We start from the raw sequence: 16,077 nt of genomic DNA, 5'->3' as shown, positions 1-16,077 counted from the left end.
TTTCTGCTACAACTGCAGTGTGTCAGACACCGAGGAGGAAGGCAGTGTTTTGAGAATTTACATTTGTTTGAAGCACACCTGCACCTGAGTGATTTCTTTCACTAGTGAGGTTGTGTACTGACAGGAAGCAGCTTATTCTTACTATTAAAAAAATGGGGAAAAAATGATGATGAATCTTTTCCTTTGTCTATACAACATATCAAAAAATAGTTTACTGTGTGATTAGCATGTGTGGAGAAAATTGAAACTATCAAGACACTCTGTTATCCTGCCGACATGGCTGGGATGTGTAGCTCCTCTGACTGGAAAAAACAGTTTATGGAGGCAGAGGGTACCAACGCTGAGGCTGCACATATACAAACACTGATGTCCTTTTTATGTCCTAAATCAATGTCCAGTAGCAGCACAGTTAAAAGAAAATTTGAATTTTTGAAACAACACCTCAGCCTACAACTGTATTTCTTTTCTCATCTCCACCCGGATATTTAAAATAGTGGAGGAGAATGCAGGGTCATTTGTTCCCTCTGTGACAACACTGATTTCATTCGGTTTGGTTTCCTTTTTTTTTGTTATAGACTTGTACATTGTTGGAGAACAGGGTTTGGAGGATAGCACTGACATTTGCTTATTTTGGGTTCATCCTCAGGGCTTTAAATTATTCATTTTTCAGCAACCATCTAATCTGTGTTGGGATCAGTGTGTGAAAGGTTTAGGGGAAAAATGGGCTGAGCATTGTGAAAGAAACATCTGCACCCTCTGTAGGAAAAAATGGAATGCATTTATTATGAGGAATGGAAGAATAGCTTGGAGTCTTGCTGCCTGCAGAGGTACAATATGGTCAAGAAGTTACTCTCCCAATTTTTGATTCACCCAACCTTTCTCAGAATTTGGTGGCTAAAACGTCTGTGCCTTAAATACAAGTTCATGTGCTGCAAAAGCCACATTATTTGTTGTGAACCTGCCTCCTTCTACCTTCATCTGAGGTTCCCTACTTCTCATGCTGGAAGAGAGAGGGGAGCAACTGTCCCACCATTTATCCATTATGGGTTATTTTGTCTTCCCTCAGACACCTTTCTCCCAGCCTGAGGGTCCAGCCTATTTAACTGCTCCACAGATGGAAACTATTCCCTATCTTTGATCTTCTTTCTTTGAACCTTTTCCAAATCTGTCTTGGGGAAAGGTGGGTGGAAGTATGGGATGGACAGATGGAAGAAAGGCGACAGACCAAAGCTGGAGCATCCAAAATGTGGGTGTAAGAGGCTACAGTGTGGAATGATGGTCTCTGCTTTGTTCTTTAACCCTTCCCTGATAATTTTCAATTACTATTCTGTCGTCCTAAGCGTGGAGCTGATATTTTTATTTCTCTAAAATCATTCCAAAATTCTACTCCCAAGCTTATTAATTAATCTGTATCCCATAATTTCATATAGAAATCAGTGAATCCCTGCTGCACTTTTATTTACCGATTTTTTCTGCCATCCTCCTGCCTTAGCACTCAGCCTTATAAGGTCTTCTGCTGTGCCATGAGGAGAATCTTGTAAATACCTCCTCCTTTCCTTTGTTTCTGCTGCGTGTAGGCAGCTTGGAGCAGCTGGAGTACAGCCTCTTTCTTGGGATAAAGCTATGGACAACCACTTACACCCTTCAGGCTCTGTTTCCCTGCCTGATAAGTCCTGGTCAGACATGGATGCTCTGTAGCTTTATCTTGACTAGGCAGTTGTCACAAATAATTGCAGGCAGAACAAAACGTTCCAATGAGAACTTCCTGTGCATAAATTAACAGGGAAAAGAAGTGAGAGGGCCCTTATAGCCCCATGGCCATGCACTGTTACAGCACTCAGAGCCACAGCTTTGCTTAGGGTTTGATCTTACAGCCAAACTGCTCTGCTGGGATTTTACATAAATTACTGCAGACTAATTCTCACTTGGGATGTTTTAAGCCTCTTCTGATCGTTGTTTCTGCTTGAAACAGTGGCTCCAAAACTGAACGTGCTAAAGGATTTTACACAGTTGGGGTAGCAACCAGAGCCATGAAGTAAAAATAATTAAATGGTGGGGTTTTTTTATTTTTTAAGGTAAAACTCGTCGTCTACCACCCGTCCCCATTGTATCAGAATCACTGACATTTAGGCCAGAGAGCACATCTGGCTGTACAAAGCACTTCTTATGAAGCTCTCTACGTTGACATGATAAACTCCCTAATTGGGTTGTTCCATTCCACCTGTTTTTATGGCTCCCAGTCTGAAGTATTTTTATGAATAGTTTATGCCGTGCCGTACTTATTAATAAGCTCCCTCCACCTAAATGGCATCATTATCTGGAAGGTTCAATTAAAAGGTAATCTAGTAGGAGGTAGGATTCCCAATTACTGAGTGTGGGAAAGACACCTATTCTGCTCCCACTGCCTTTCATCTCAGACATAATTGAATCGGTCTTTCTCCCAAATAAAATGTATCTTTTCATCCCTGTGGGGGAAGGAGAGAGGTCATGGAGACCTGTGGAGACCATATATAATGATGTCTATTTTTACCTCCACTTTTCTTTCAAGGTACAATTAAATCTGTAGTACACTCAAATAGCAGACACTCTGTGCACTCCCTCGTAGGCAAGACAGAAAAATAAATTCTTTTCATGGCTATTGATTGTAATTGAAAAGCAATTTTTTTTATTTCAGGTTCATTAACCAGGCCTTTACAAGTGCATTAGAAGTAAAAAAAAAAAAAAATTAATTTACATTTTATTTCTTACAAGTGTTTCACGTTGTAAATGGGTACCACCACCCTTTTAGAAAATGTCAGAACAATGTAAATCTGTAATTTAATATTCATAACTTAAAGCTCCAGATATAATTTCCAGGGACAACGATTGTGAATAGTGCCCGGGGTTTATTAGCAGTCTGCTTTTCTTCCAGGGAATAATAGTAACTGTAAAATCAAGCTTTTGAAACCAGAATATTTTCCATTAATGCTGGTAAATGAGTGGCACTAAAGAATGAATTGGTTTTTCCCACTTATTTTTTTTCAGAAGACACAAAGCCAAAAAACTTTATCTTTTTGAGCCTTTTCAGTTTGACATATTAAGTGGCCACTACCTGAGGGTACACACCTGTGTTACTCTCATCACATCTCTTCATTATACCCAGATTGCTCCTTTGGAGATGGATTTGCAGGGTTTCTGACAAAAATGCCCATGTTAAGGAACCTTATTCTGAAAAGAATAAAAACATCCACCTATCCACAGTGTTTTTCAAAAATATTTTTATGAAATATTAGTCTATCTCCATGTGATTGTTAATTTCACAGAAGAAAGTCTTGGACCACCCACCTTTTGTCTCTGTTAATTATTGGTTTGAGTGTGTGTATGGAGTAGTTCCTGGGCTTCTCTCCAAACCATATAAACTTTTTCCTTAAAGGATCTGAAAATGGGCATAATTTAAGATCACAAGGTGTTTTCTCCATTAAAATACTCTCAAGATTAGATCACAGTTTGGCAAAACAAACCAATTTTAATTTTTTTTGCTCGTTTTATAGGGAGCTTACAGGCAGATTTCAGATTGGGGCACGATTCACTGGTGAGAGGGATGGACTTCAAGGCTCTTTTGCTGTTTTGAGACTGCACACAGTGTCAATAAAGATTTTATGAGATTTTAAATAAATTTAATGGTGTTTTATACCCTTAAAGTGAGAGAATAAGGCAAGAAGTTTCACGGTCAAGATGCTTCTCATATCTCATCTCCTGGCTTGGCTTTTGGAATTGGAGCCCTGAAATAGTAGCTGGATTGTGAAGTCATTGAATGTCAGTGGCTGAAAGGAGCATGACTAGATATCCAGGGTTTTAAAAGAGTATTTTACCCGTCATTCTGAAAGGAGATAAATTAAGAGGAGTCAGTTAATCCATCACTGGTGGATGGTGACTATAGTAAGCTCACAGTCACTGAATTCGTCTGTAACAGCTCATGGAAATATCAGAAAATGCAAGGTCTTGTCAAGAAAAAAGGAGAGGAGTTCAGAGTGCTGAAGGCCAGTTTACAATAGCTTGGTGTCTAGGAAAGTGGGAATACTTTCTTGAGTAACCTTGCAAACAAAGGCATTTGAACAGCCATTCATTAATACAGTAGAACTACTAGTTAAAGTTTAACCAGTCAGCCTAAGAAAGCTGTGCAATATTTCATAGCAACAGTGCTTGAAATATTTACTTACTTATTGTTTCCTTACCATTAATAATGAAATACCCAAGAGGCTGTTTGCATTTCTCTCCTGTTAAACAAAGCGCACTAATTTGTAGATTTTAAAAGGGTCATTTTTTCTGTCCAGAGCTACCAGACATTTCAGGGTTTTTCATATGGAGCAGCTTACCCCAATGTCAGGGTGAAATGAATATAGTTATGGGTGTGTTTCGGTGCAAGTTTCAGATTATTTATTTTATAAGCTTGTTGCTTTCTGCCTCATAAATCCAAAAGTTCATGGGTAGCTAGGTTTCCTCACTGAGGGCTGTGCTCTTTGCAGAGCACACATCTGGGCAGGTGGGATTGAGTTTCTAAATACGGGTATTGAAGTATTAGGTGTCAAAACAGAAGCGGCCTGATTTTTTAGTGTTTACAAAGGTTTGTAGCACCACCGAGGCGGGCAGGGAAACCGGGGACCACCGAGCCTTCCAGTGCCAGGCTGGAGCTCCCAGCCGGCAAGGGAACTCTGCGGTCGGTGTAAACCGAGCTGACTGCAGACGCAGTGATGGTTAATAGTGTAAAGGTGATGGTTAACAGTGTAAAGGCACACATCCCTCCTCTACCCTGCATGGCAAAGAGGGAGCAGACCGCGAACACAACCCCATCGGAGTGAACGGCATCCCTTAGCGTGAGGCTCTGGCACCACCTGCGGGCGACCCGGCTGTCCACAACGCGTGTGTCCCAGCGCCCCTTCCCTCCGAGGCCCCCGGCGTGCGGACCGACATAGCACAGCGCCACGCCGGACCAGCCAGCGCGCGCCCCCCAGCCCGGTACATGCCGCCCTCCACGCGCTCCCGGCGACCCCAGACGGAGGGAGGGGCAGCTGAGGGGAGCGGGCCATGTCGCGCCCGCCCCGCGCATGGCGCGGCGCCACCGCCGGGAAGATGCGGAGGCCGAGGGGAGTGCGGCGGGAGGGAGGAAGGGAGGGAGGAAGGGATGGCTGGAAGGACCGCCGCCATCCGCGGGCAACACCGCGGCAACTGGGGCTGGGGGCGGCGGCGGGGCAGCCAGGGGGGGCCGGATGGAGGATGTGGGGCCGGGATGTGACCGGCATGTCCCTCCCGCAGGCCGAGGCGGCGGATCCCGCTGGTGCCGGAGAACTTGCTGAAGAAGAGGAAGGCGTACCTGGCCATCAAGGCCACCCAGGCCAAGCAGGCGCTGCTTAACAAGCGCAAGGTACGGCGGGTCGCGGGGGTCGTGCTGGCCCTGCTTGTCCTCCGAAGGAGGGAATCGCGGTTCCCTGCGATCGTACGGAAGTGATCCCAGGGATCGGCCCCCTCAGCCAGGGGTTACCTCCGAAGGGAGCTCTTCGTTCCCTGGGCATCTTCTCCCCGTGTCTCTGAGCCCCGTAAAAAGGACAAGGCTTTCTGGCTGGTGGCAGTGGAACAGAAATGTATTGAAGAGTGTGAGTCGTTCCTCTTGGAACCTGGTGGGTTGTGCCTTGGCCTGGTGGGGTGTGTTTACAGCCACACGTGGGCAACTGCAGCGCTGCTGAGTTGTCTGTGCTCTCTGAAACCAGTTCGCCTTTGTAACCCTTCATGGAAACAATGCTTTTCTGAGGGTGCAGTTAGAGTTAACTTATTTATCTGTTGGAGCAGAGACAGGTCATCGTGAAGCCTTTTTCTGCGTGTGGGGTGGCACATGTTGCTAATACAGGCACTCCCGGTGCACAGGGTGTCATTTCCAGACTGGCAGAGCGCAGCAAACCTTTCTAATTCCGAATTTGAGTCCTGTTCTGCTGTGCCTCAGCTAATACAGTACGTACCTGTCTTAGAAGTGTTTTAAAGCTTTCCCAGTGAAGCCCATTTCTGTGGGATTGTGTACAAAACTCCTGCCATTTTTGCTGGATGCTGTGTTTAATGTTTTTAAACACATCAGTGGCTTGCTGTATTTTCAAGGTGGAGGTGGAAGCATGAGCAATAATGTTAAATAGCCACTCCTTAAGACTTTCATTAGAAAAATGACCTTAGTGATGAGGTTTTGATTAGGTCTGCCTGCTTTGAAAATTCAAACCAATTTCATGGGTGATTTACAAGGTAAAATAGAAGATACATAACATTAGATTCTATAATTTAAAATGACTTAATAATTTAACTAGTAGTGTTATCTTAAGTATTACTGTGTAACTGCCATGCATATTCAAGTCCTGTTTGTATGAGAAAGCACTATGTTTAGTGGATATACTCCCTCCTAAGCTAAGGACAAGCAATTAAACACCTTTTAATTTAAAAAATGCTTTAAATTTTTCCATAATTCTGACATTTTTTTTTCCAAGTGAGCTGGATGTTCTTTGTATAAATTAGCAATAATTATTTTTTTTTGTATGTGCGCCTTTGTAGAAAAGGACTTTAAAAACAGTTATTTTCTGTTGGATGGTAGTTTTGAGTCACACTGCGGTATTGCTGTAGTATCTTTTTTGCCCAGATACAGGTGTTGTTTCTGGCTTTCCCAGCGATTGCTGAGCTGGGTGTGTAGCTGTGATCATCTGTGGCTGCAGATACTTCCATTTAACATCTCCTGTGTCTAGAAGTATCCTGGGTGTTGCTGTTTTCCCTAATTTATATTTTTCGTGGGGAAAAACTCTTTAGTTTACTATTCATAAATTATATCTACCTGCCTCTAAATTCGTGTGTTGTCCCTCAGTTGTGTTTCCCTTGGGCTTAAATAATAAAATTTACTTTCTTCTTACTGCTTCCAAAGCCGAAGGAACGTTGTTCCTCAAGTCCTGCCTTTCATTTGGCCTGTCAGATGCAAACCTCTGAGACCGCTGGGGCGGGTGATACTTTCTTTTCCTTTTCACTGTAGCAGCAGAAGGGGAAACAAATCCAGTTCAGACGCCTTGAGACTTTTGTTCGGGATTCGTGGCGCAAACGCCGCGATGACAGCCGGCTGAGGCGCATGGAGCAGAGACCCGGGCAGGCGGCGGCACCTCGGGAGCACAAACTGGCCTTCGTTGTGCGGATTGTGGAGTAAGAAACTCCTCCTACTCCTTACCTTCATTATTGCTGCCTTTTGTTGTGTTATTTCTGTGCAAATGAAGTGTGATCATCGCACTAATCTGAGGCCTTTTGTTGCTGCTGTTTTTACTGACTCAGTATTAAGGGAGTGACCAGGAGGGTAAAAAGAGCGATGGAGTTGCTGCGGCTGAGAAAGAATTTCACCGGGATATTTGTTAAACTGACCCCGTTAACCCTGAAGTTGCTGCGGGTCGTGGACCCTTACGTGGCATGGGGGTAAGTACCACTCCTGTGGCTTGGCAGTGGTTTGTATGGGAATGTTGCTGCCTTTTGGTTCTCCATTTGGTATCACAGATCCATAGCTGGCCAAAGCTTAACCAAATTTATATCTAAAACTTGTTATTGTCTCTCTTCTTCTTGTCCTCAACATAACTTGGTTGCTTTCCCAAGAAGGAAGGGGCTTTCCCACTGCATTGTGTCTCTCCACTACAGAACCTGATTTTTGTTTTTGTGCAGACACCCAAACCTGAAATCTGTACGAGAGCTCATCCTGAAACGGGGCCAGGCCAAGATCAAGAAGAAGAGGATGCCTCTGACAGACAATATGCTGATAGAGGAACATTTAGGTGAGGAAAAGGCTGAGAAAGCTGAGGAAGAAGTTGAGAGTTTCCAGTCTGACCTGAGAGTGTGGGGAGGGAGAAAAATCTTACCAGACTGGAGGGCTGGCGATCTGGAGCAGCGTGAGGAGAGATAATACAGTCAGCCATTGCTTTTTTCTTTAAATTTTTATTTTTCTGCAGGGGGCTGTGGTATTATTTGCCTGGAAGACCTTATTCATGAAATCTACTCAACTGGGAGGTATTTCAGTAAAGTCACAAAGTTTCTGTGGCCATTCCACCTGTCGGTGGCTCGCCACGCGTCACGTAACAGAGTGGGTTTCCTCAAGGAGATGGGAAAGCCTGGCTACAGAGGGGAAGCCATCAACCAGCTCATACGTCAGCTCAACTAGTCAGGTGAGCCCTGCCTGTTGGGTGAATTCCAAACCTTACCCTTTACTCCCTTTCCTAATGGTTATACTGCCATTGGACACGAGGGGTGTCCCTTGTTTTTGATTTGTCACTCTGAAAAAGTGACCCTCGGAGTAGGGGAAACCGATGAGCAGTGTTGGTCCCATGAGGAGTCAGCACATCCTGCTGGACACCTACATGAAGTTTTGTGTTAATATGACTGACTGTTTTTTTATTTTCTCTCCTGTTCTGCAGGGTCTTTGTGAAAACTTCAGGATTTACAACCTGTTCCTTTTCACATGTACCTCTAATGGACATTATCTGTATGCAAGGATCTCTCTTGACTGTTGGTGCCTCTATAAAAAGAAGAAACACAGAGATGATGATGGAGATGGACTTTGGGCTGGTCCTTCTTACAAGAAGATATATACTATCCGATACAAGAATGAGCTTCCTTGAGAAATTTGACTTTTGCATCTCTGTTAAACAAGGTTTTTTATGCTCACTACTGCAGACTTCACTCCTTGAAGTGCATCTGCTTCTGGGTGTGAAGGGGTAGTGCAGTCACCTGCTTAAGAATAGGCAGCACAGGCAGAAGAAAACATCAGGTTTCTCTGTTACTGCAGTTCCAGCCCTTATAGTGAATAATGTAATTTTTTAATTACCTAGATTGTATTTATTTGAAAAAAAGAAAAGACATGGTTTTGTGCTACCGATTTACAGAATCACTTTTCACTTCTGCTAGATTGGGACTGCTGGAGAGAATTATTTCCTGGTAGGAAAGCCCAGAAGGTTTGTAATACAGTGGTGTGGGGTACATGGAGTCAATGTTTTTTAAATAAACTTCTGGAATTATATTATTATAACAGAAAGAGTCCTGCATCACTGTAAAAGAGTGGAAAAAGTCCAGTACTCTGGCTGAAAGGAATTTGGTGAAGGAACAGACAAAAACGTGGAAGAGTCCAAAAGTTCCATTAACAGAGTTTTAAATCCCTGGTTTCTTCCACTGCAAAAGTGGATAAGAACACATGAAGCATCCTGTGATGTCTAACAAATATGGAAGGTACTGTGCTTAATCATTAGGCCACTGTGACTATTTACACTGTTACTTGAAAACTTAAATGGGGGCAAACTATTAGTCCATAAATAGATTTCATATTGACTGCACAAGACTTGTTTAGAGACTCATAGGAAACAAGTAGGATGCCTTCAGGGTGTTCATTGTATTACAGACTAAGATTCAGCATTCATAAAACCATCTGAAATACAAAAGTACTGCAGACTCTGAATTAGAGAATACTATAAAATTTGAAGCTTTATTCTATAAAACAAGAATACAAACATAGAAAATGCTTGACAGACACTACAGACAGACAGAACAACACCGTCCCCAGAACTAGAGCCCAGCTGTCATTAAATACAAGGCTTCATGTATTTAAAAGTTTCCTGATAAACAGCTGCTTTCACTGTACAAAAGGTACAAGAATTGTGTGGTTGATTCTTTTTAGGGTTATTTCTGGTAATAAAACAGCCCAAGCTTTTAACATGAAAACTGGCACCTCAGGAGTGAGATTTGTTTTTTTTAGTTGCCAGAGAGAACTCAAGCCTGCTAAAAGCATACAGTTTAATATAATCTTAAAATGCAAAATTATAGGAACTGGGCACAATTCCAGCAGCTAATCCTAGATTTCGGCAGTTTTTCTAATGAAGGCAGTGGTTTAACACACCATTAGTTTACCTTCTGTAGTAAAGTAAGAATTGAACTATTACCATGATGCCAGCCTAGTCTAGTGTTCTATCACATTATCACAAGCACGTTGAATTTTTTTGTGTCATACTTCAGCAAGAGCAGCGGTAATGGTGTGGTCATGGCTCAGAAACTGTACAAGGTTACAGGATATGTACACACACACAAGCCCCATCCCTGTATCCTAGGGAACAGAATCCCTTTTGTAAGCCACCATGGTGTTCACTTTGTGGATCGTGGTGGTGAAGGAACGCAGCCGAACCTCTTCGGAGTTGGTAATGAACTGTGGGCCTGACTCTTCCCACTTTTCTGGCACTGCCAGATCTTTATCCGTATAGATCAGCAAGTCAAAGGCGCCTGGAACCAAATGGCAACAAAGTAATTAATAGTAATACACACATAAGGAGATGGCAGGTTTGAAGTGCATCTTCTAGAACTTAAAACGTACCAATGTTCTAAGAATACACTGATACTTGTTATATGAAGAAAGAGAGTATTTAAAACATGAAAACAGGTTATATTCATCTGAGGACACTTTAGTTTTCTCAACTGTCGTGAATTTTTTAAACACCTTAAAATGCTGTGGAGCTGAGCTCTGTGCAACACTTCATATGAACTCAGTGTTACACAAGCCAGTCCACAGCGAGTCACAAATCATATTAATGAAGACTTATATTCCTCAGAGCACAAATACTAGTTTCTTTAAGTTAGTTAAGCAACCCCAAATTCTGTCCTGCTCTCAGTCTAACAAAGTGCTGTCTCAGAAACGTGATGGTACATGACATATAATAATCAAAAAGCCTCAGAAAATCAGCAGAAAAATATTTTCTAAAATGGAAAAGCTGTTGAGGCTTTCCAAAAGTGTTTGTTTTCTTTAGTGAAGTTCAGAACACTCACAGGCAGATTCCAGCAGTGGCAGGAAAGTTACTGTGGCAGTTATTTGTCTGATGACAGAGCGAATTTCATCCTGAATTGCTTTCTGAGACTTTTCTCGGGGACCACTGGAAAAACAAGAAAACTCTGGTAAGAAAGAAAACTTCCTACTGTGGTGACAGTTTCCTCTAAATACAGTTCTCTCTATTAAGCTCTGTTGGTCTGTTTGCTACAGTATGTTTATGGTAGTGCCACTTTTAAACCCTAGGTAGATAGACTTTTCTAAGTCTATAGCTGGTCTCCCTTTATTGTTGTTTATGAAGCTTCCTAGTATTTTTAAGGAATGTTAAATTTATTCTCAGTCTGAAACGGAAGAGAACACTTTGGCATGACAAAAAGAAAGCAGCAGTTCTTTGGGTTATGTACCCAAATGTACAAGACTTTATATGCTTTGTTGAGGATTAAAAATCAAGTTTTGATCTGATGCTTAAAAAAAAAAATAAGTACCTGACGATTATGTATGGTTTGATCATACAACGACTAAGAAAGGAGGAACAGATGAAGGAACAATTACATGGCGTTGATCTTGTGCCTGCACAGCTCCTCGGGATAGGGAAGAGCAGGTGTGGAGGGGCTGTGTTACTCACTTGTCGTCCTTTGCAGTTTTGTCACACTCGATGTCGAACTGCCACCGCTCCAGGACCTCGTTGTTCTCGATGCTGGAGATGACGACCACCAGGCGCTGCACAATGCACTTGTACAGCCACTCTGAAAGAAGCCAAGCGGTCACTTACAGAGCGAGAAGGGCCAGCAGAGACACCAGGGAGGGCCCGGGAGGCTGCCCCGCACCTTTCATCTGCTCCGTCACGTTGTTGAGGTAGTTGGTCAGCTCGGAGTCGGTGGTGACCAGGAGGGTGAGCCCGTACTTCTGCACGCGGGTGAAGGTCTCGGGGGGGTAGATGCCGCGCTGGTATAGGATGCTGTTGATTCCATAGGCTGCGAGAGGGAAAGGGAGAAGAAGAGGGAGAGAAATAGCGAGAGGAAGAGGGACGTGTACCACCGCCCCACCCCGCCGGCGGCCATGTCTCCCCACCAGACGCGGCCTCCCAGCCCTCCTCCCAGGCTCCCTCCTTCCCTCCCTCTCTCCCACCGCGGCCCCCAAGGCGACCCGCTCCCCCGCAGCCCCTCACAGAAGAACTCCGGCGACGACAGCTCGGCGCTGCCGCGCAGGTGCATGCCCATGGTGCCTCCCGGCCAGAGCTGGTTTCTGCGCCATGCCGCCGCCGCTTCCCCTTCCCACGGCCCGCCCGTTCGAATCGGCCCGCCCCTTCCCGGCCGCCCCGCCCCCCTTCCCCCGCGGCGCGCCGCGCCGGGGCTGAGGGAGCGCGCGCCGCCTCGCGCCCCCTCGCGCCCCTCGAGCCGCCTCGCGCCCCCTCGAGCCGCCTCGCGCCCCTCGCGCCCCTCCTCGAGGCCCCCTCGGCGCCCCCTCGAGCCGCTCGCGCCGACTCGCGCCCCTCACGCCGGTTCTGCATCAGGGAAACGGAACGCGGCGCCCTTATCCGTGGGAAAAAAAAAAAAAAAAAAAAAAACCCAAGGGCTCCGGCGATAACATAACGTGTTAGAAAGGGAAGGTTTTTCCTCACGTTAAACTCCCCGCCGGCTATAGGTGCCGTTGCACCTGTTGGGAGGGGCCTGAGGGCACCGCACAGCGCGGGGTGGGGCGAGTGAGGAGCTTCGCCCCGGGAATGCCGTGCGAAGCCCGCTTTCGGAGTTCCTTTAGGTGCGTTCCCGTACGAAAGCGCTTTTGAACTTAAAAATTACACTTTCCAGGTACGAACTGAGTTAAGTAAATAGATCGTTTATGTTTTTTGTTTGTTTGTTTGTTTGTTGTTTTTTTTTGGTGGTGGTGGTCACTATGTAAATCGTGTAGTAGTATCCGAAATAAAAGTGGTATATTCTGCAAAAACACTGCGAAAAGGCAGGCGGGGGGAACCTGGCAAAGCAGGATGAAACGCAATTTTTTTCCTTAAATCCGTCGTAACACCAGAAGAAAGGGTTTAAGGGGCATTTGGGCTGGTGGGCTGCCTTAGGGAAGGGAAATTCCCAGTGGGTCAAACAACTTAAATCCTGTTACTGCAGGGACGCCAGGGAAGGAGCTGAGATTGGCAGTGGCTATCATCTGGAGGAAGCTCTGGGAGAGGTTTACAGGTAAGAGAGACTGACCAAAACAACAATGAGTGTTGAAGTTTTTAAGTAGAATGAAGGGGGGAAGTTGCTCTCTACTGGGATAGTAAGTAGGTGGCCATGTGGATCCTGAAAGAAGCAAATCAAACAGTCTTAAAATGAAGTTATGTTCAAACCAGAAATATTTATACTGAGGACGAAAACCATGTGGTGTGATTGCTTATTTTGTTGTAATAAAACAGGTTTTTTTCAAGAGCTAAGGCTTTTTCTTGGCTCCAGCTTTTGCTCCAAGAGGAAATATGGTTTGCTTCAAGGTTCACGCTGCTGTGATTAAAGCAAATGGTATAGTCCTGAAGTCATGTGTTGAAGTTCTGAAAGGGTCTGAATAATTTAATTTAACCAAGAGAATTTTATTCTGGGTCTTGATCACTAGTGATTGTGTTATACATAAGTCTTCTGAATAAAATGTTTCTGAGTAAGAGTGGTGTGTTTCAAAGCCAGGGGAATGGAAGAATTTTTCATCCAAAGCCCAGCTTTTAGAAGTTAGATAGCTGTGAATATCATCTGTTTTGCTTCAAATCTTATGTACTCTTCTGCTCTTATTCGTGTATCCAAAATGGTCTCGACCCTCTTTTTTTTTTTTTCCTCCACTTGGCTTTTCATCCATTTTGCTTCCTCTGAGGTTTTTGGAGAGCTGCTCATTTTTGTGAAAAATAAAAGAGCTTGAAAGCCACGTTACATGAGGCCAGGCAAGAATAGTAGAGCTTTTGATTAATACTTCACATATTTTTGCTCTAGCTGTTTTACTGCTAAAACCAAATGGAAGAAAGAAATCCAGGTGGTTCTTGGTTCACCAAGTTGATTTCCCCGTGTTTCAGTTTGGGTGGCTTGCAGGTGTGCTGTGGGTATGACCAGGTGCATGTGCTTATCAACAGCAGACTTAATTGCATCTTCATTACTTCTCCCGAGATTCACCTGGCAGGTAGTGAGAGGTGGTGGTGATCCTCAGTACCTCTGTTCAAATCCTAACCTTCCTGCACCTGGCACATGGTATTTCAGAGTTTCAGATCACTCCTCTGTCCCCAGTTCTGGACTGTGCTTAGCACTGGTTTCTGCCCTCATGTGCTCCCCTCTCCCCCCCAAAAAACCCAACACCTTTGCACTTTAAAATTTTAATTTTTCTGTCTCTTTAGGGAAATAAGTTCCCTTTTGCAGTGCATTACTAGTTTTCTTTACGTTTCTTCTATGTGCTGCAATGTAATCTCATTGGTAAGCACTGTGTATTTTCATTACTTCTCCTAAACCCCTAATCTTTCCCTTTGTCTTTTAAAAAATTATATTTCCTTGGCCAATTCATTAGTTTTTATAAATTCAGTCTTCTAAATCCACGAAGTACTGTCTGTCTTTTTCTTAACCTTTGCATTTCTTCTAGTGGAATGTTCTTCATCCCTTTTCTTGCCCACACCATCAAGATATTCCTGTCCGTCCCTATACCAAAAGTTCACTTGTGTGAAGGTTTAGTTGCCTTGACAGTGAGTGTTTGCTGCTTTTCCCCTCACGTTCTCCAACTGTCTCATCTGTGTTTCTCAGTTACAGGCTCTGGTGTCACTCAGCTTCTCTGCCAGGTGAATCCAATGCCTCCCAACAGAGGCAGCACCCAGGGAACATGTGCTTGTCTGTGCTACAACCAAACCGCGGTTGTCACTTGACCACAGCGCGGTCAGGTGTGATGGGGACGTGCACACAAGTCCTCCTGTCATCTTACTCACCAGGCACACTCCATGGGATGGTGGTGCCTGGAGTTTGTGTTTAGGGAATGTCCAGCCACATGACAGGAGGAAGGTTATGGGGCTCCTGCAAGGAGAGCAGCAGGGAGACTGTAGGTTGGTGATTTGTGTGGCTGACAGCTGCTTCCTGACCAGCTCCGAGGGGCTCTCAGGAACAAAGATGACAGGCTGAGTTATATATTCTGGCACACCAGGAGCTGGCTATCCTTGCTTTAATTGTCTCATGCTAAAACCTTAATTTTCATAAGAAATGTGAAATCCCAGTTGTATTTCATTTAGGTCTCCTACAACTCTTCAGTCATTGTTGTGTTTCTCAATTACAGCTTGATGTTTCAACAGAGTGTTTTTGATTCTCTTTCTGTGAAAGGAAATGTTCCCTTTTTAGCTTGGCTTTTCTGTAACATTTAGTGATTGCTTCCCTGTGGGAATTGTCAGTGAACCTGGGACAATCCAAATCACTGGTATGCTTTCATTTTGGTTGGGGTTTTTTGTGGGTTTTTTTGGGTTTTTTTTTAAGGTAAGCCAGGTCACATTCCCATAGTCATTCAGCAAACTAGAAGACATAACTCACTTGTGGAGTTCATTGCCATTATTAATTTATTTTTAACCTTCAGGATGGTGTGGACAGGTCTCTCCTTCCAGCACAGCAAAAGGGTCTATGAAGTGGAAGTTCTCTTAGCTACAAAAGCCCCCATATGGTATTAACAAATTGTCATATTAAGCCTCAGCAAAACCAGTTCCATCTTTTCTGGTAGATCTCAAGCAATTTGGAGTAATTTCTGGATGTAGGGAAGGCCACCAGCGGAACCAAGTACCATCGCCTCTCCTTTATGTAAGAGTTATTTTTAAAACTTCCAAGTCTTTAAATCCATTTCCTATCTTTAAATCACCTTGCTGTGTGTGAGGTTCTTTACAGCTCTCATCCAGAACTCCTTGGTGATTAATTGTTATCTGGAATTAACTCTAGATTTTGACAGACATTTTATTACCAAGCTCGTTTTATGTTTTTTTGTTGTTGCTGGTCAAGTTTGTTTTCAACAGTCTTTGTAGCATAACATTTGCAGGATGAGTACAAGTACCTTGTATCAGCTGCCCAAATCACTAGAGCATTTATTTTCAGGTTGGCTAGTACTACTTTTTAAAACATAAACCATGGAATTTTATTACAAAGAGCAACACTGTGTTCTTTCATCAAAGGTAACGAAAGAGGGGTGCAACTGGGAAAGATGTTTTTAAGTGTTCGTGAAAAGAAATTGATATTAAAAGGAATCAGTGTGGGCCAATAAGCTGCACTCTA

General features: G+C 43.9%; 2 protein-coding genes across 2 annotated transcripts; one reads left to right on the top strand and one right to left on the bottom strand.

Annotated features, from left to right (window-relative positions):
* The first annotated feature begins 5,271 nt into the window (after positions 1-5,271).
* On the top strand, positions 5,272-9,061 carry RPL7L1 (ribosomal protein L7 like 1). Its single transcript, XM_018083902.2, has 6 exons — positions 5,272-5,401; positions 7,031-7,194; positions 7,321-7,458; positions 7,699-7,808; positions 7,983-8,195; positions 8,445-9,061. Exons 2-5 carry the CDS (start codon positions 7,124-7,126, stop codon positions 8,189-8,191), a joined length of 528 nt encoding a protein of 175 aa, XP_017939391.1. The 5' UTR covers positions 5,272-5,401; positions 7,031-7,123; the 3' UTR covers positions 8,192-8,195; positions 8,445-9,061.
* Positions 9,062-9,489: 428 nt separating this feature from the next.
* MAD2L1 (mitotic arrest deficient 2 like 1) lies at positions 9,490-12,051 on the bottom strand. The gene is made up of 5 exons (XM_018083901.3): positions 12,000-12,051; positions 11,659-11,805; positions 11,457-11,577; positions 10,834-10,937; positions 9,490-10,293 (listed from the first exon to the last, which is right to left on the bottom strand). The coding sequence occupies exons 1-5, from the start codon at positions 12,049-12,051 to the stop codon at positions 10,121-10,123; spliced, it is 597 nt and encodes a 198-aa protein (XP_017939390.3). The 3' UTR covers positions 9,490-10,120.
* Positions 12,052-16,077: the final 4,026 nt, after the last annotated feature.

The sequence above is a fragment of the Manacus vitellinus genome, unplaced genomic scaffold, assembly GCF_001715985.3.
Source record: "Manacus vitellinus isolate BGI_N305 unplaced genomic scaffold, ASM171598v3 scaffold_69_pilon, whole genome shotgun sequence".
Classification (NCBI taxonomy): domain Eukaryota; kingdom Metazoa; phylum Chordata; class Aves; order Passeriformes; family Pipridae; genus Manacus; species Manacus vitellinus.
Note: the sequence above shows the minus strand (reverse complement) of the source record. Positions and strands in the feature narration are given on the sequence as shown.

Coding starts and splice junctions, on each gene's coding strand:
- RPL7L1 (XM_018083902.2), top strand. CDS start 7,124: ATGGAGCAGAGACCCGGGCAGGCGGCGGCACCTCGGGAGCACAAACTG. Junction 7,195..7,320: donor TTCGTTGTGCGGATTGTGGA/GTAAGAAACTCC, acceptor TTACTGACTCAG/TATTAAGGGAGTGACCAGGA. Junction 7,809..7,982: donor GCTGATAGAGGAACATTTAG/GTGAGGAAAAGG, acceptor ATTTTTCTGCAG/GGGGCTGTGGTATTATTTGC.
- MAD2L1 (XM_018083901.3), bottom strand. CDS start 12,051: ATGGGCATGCACCTGCGCGGCAGCGCCGAGCTGTCGTCGCCGGAGTTC. Junction 11,806..11,999: donor GTCGTCGCCGGAGTTCTTCT/GTGAGGGGCTGC, acceptor TCCCTCTCGCAG/CCTATGGAATCAACAGCATC. Junction 10,294..10,833: donor GCCACTGCTGGAATCTGCCT/GTGAGTGTTCTG, acceptor ATTTGGTTCCAG/GCGCCTTTGACTTGCTGATC.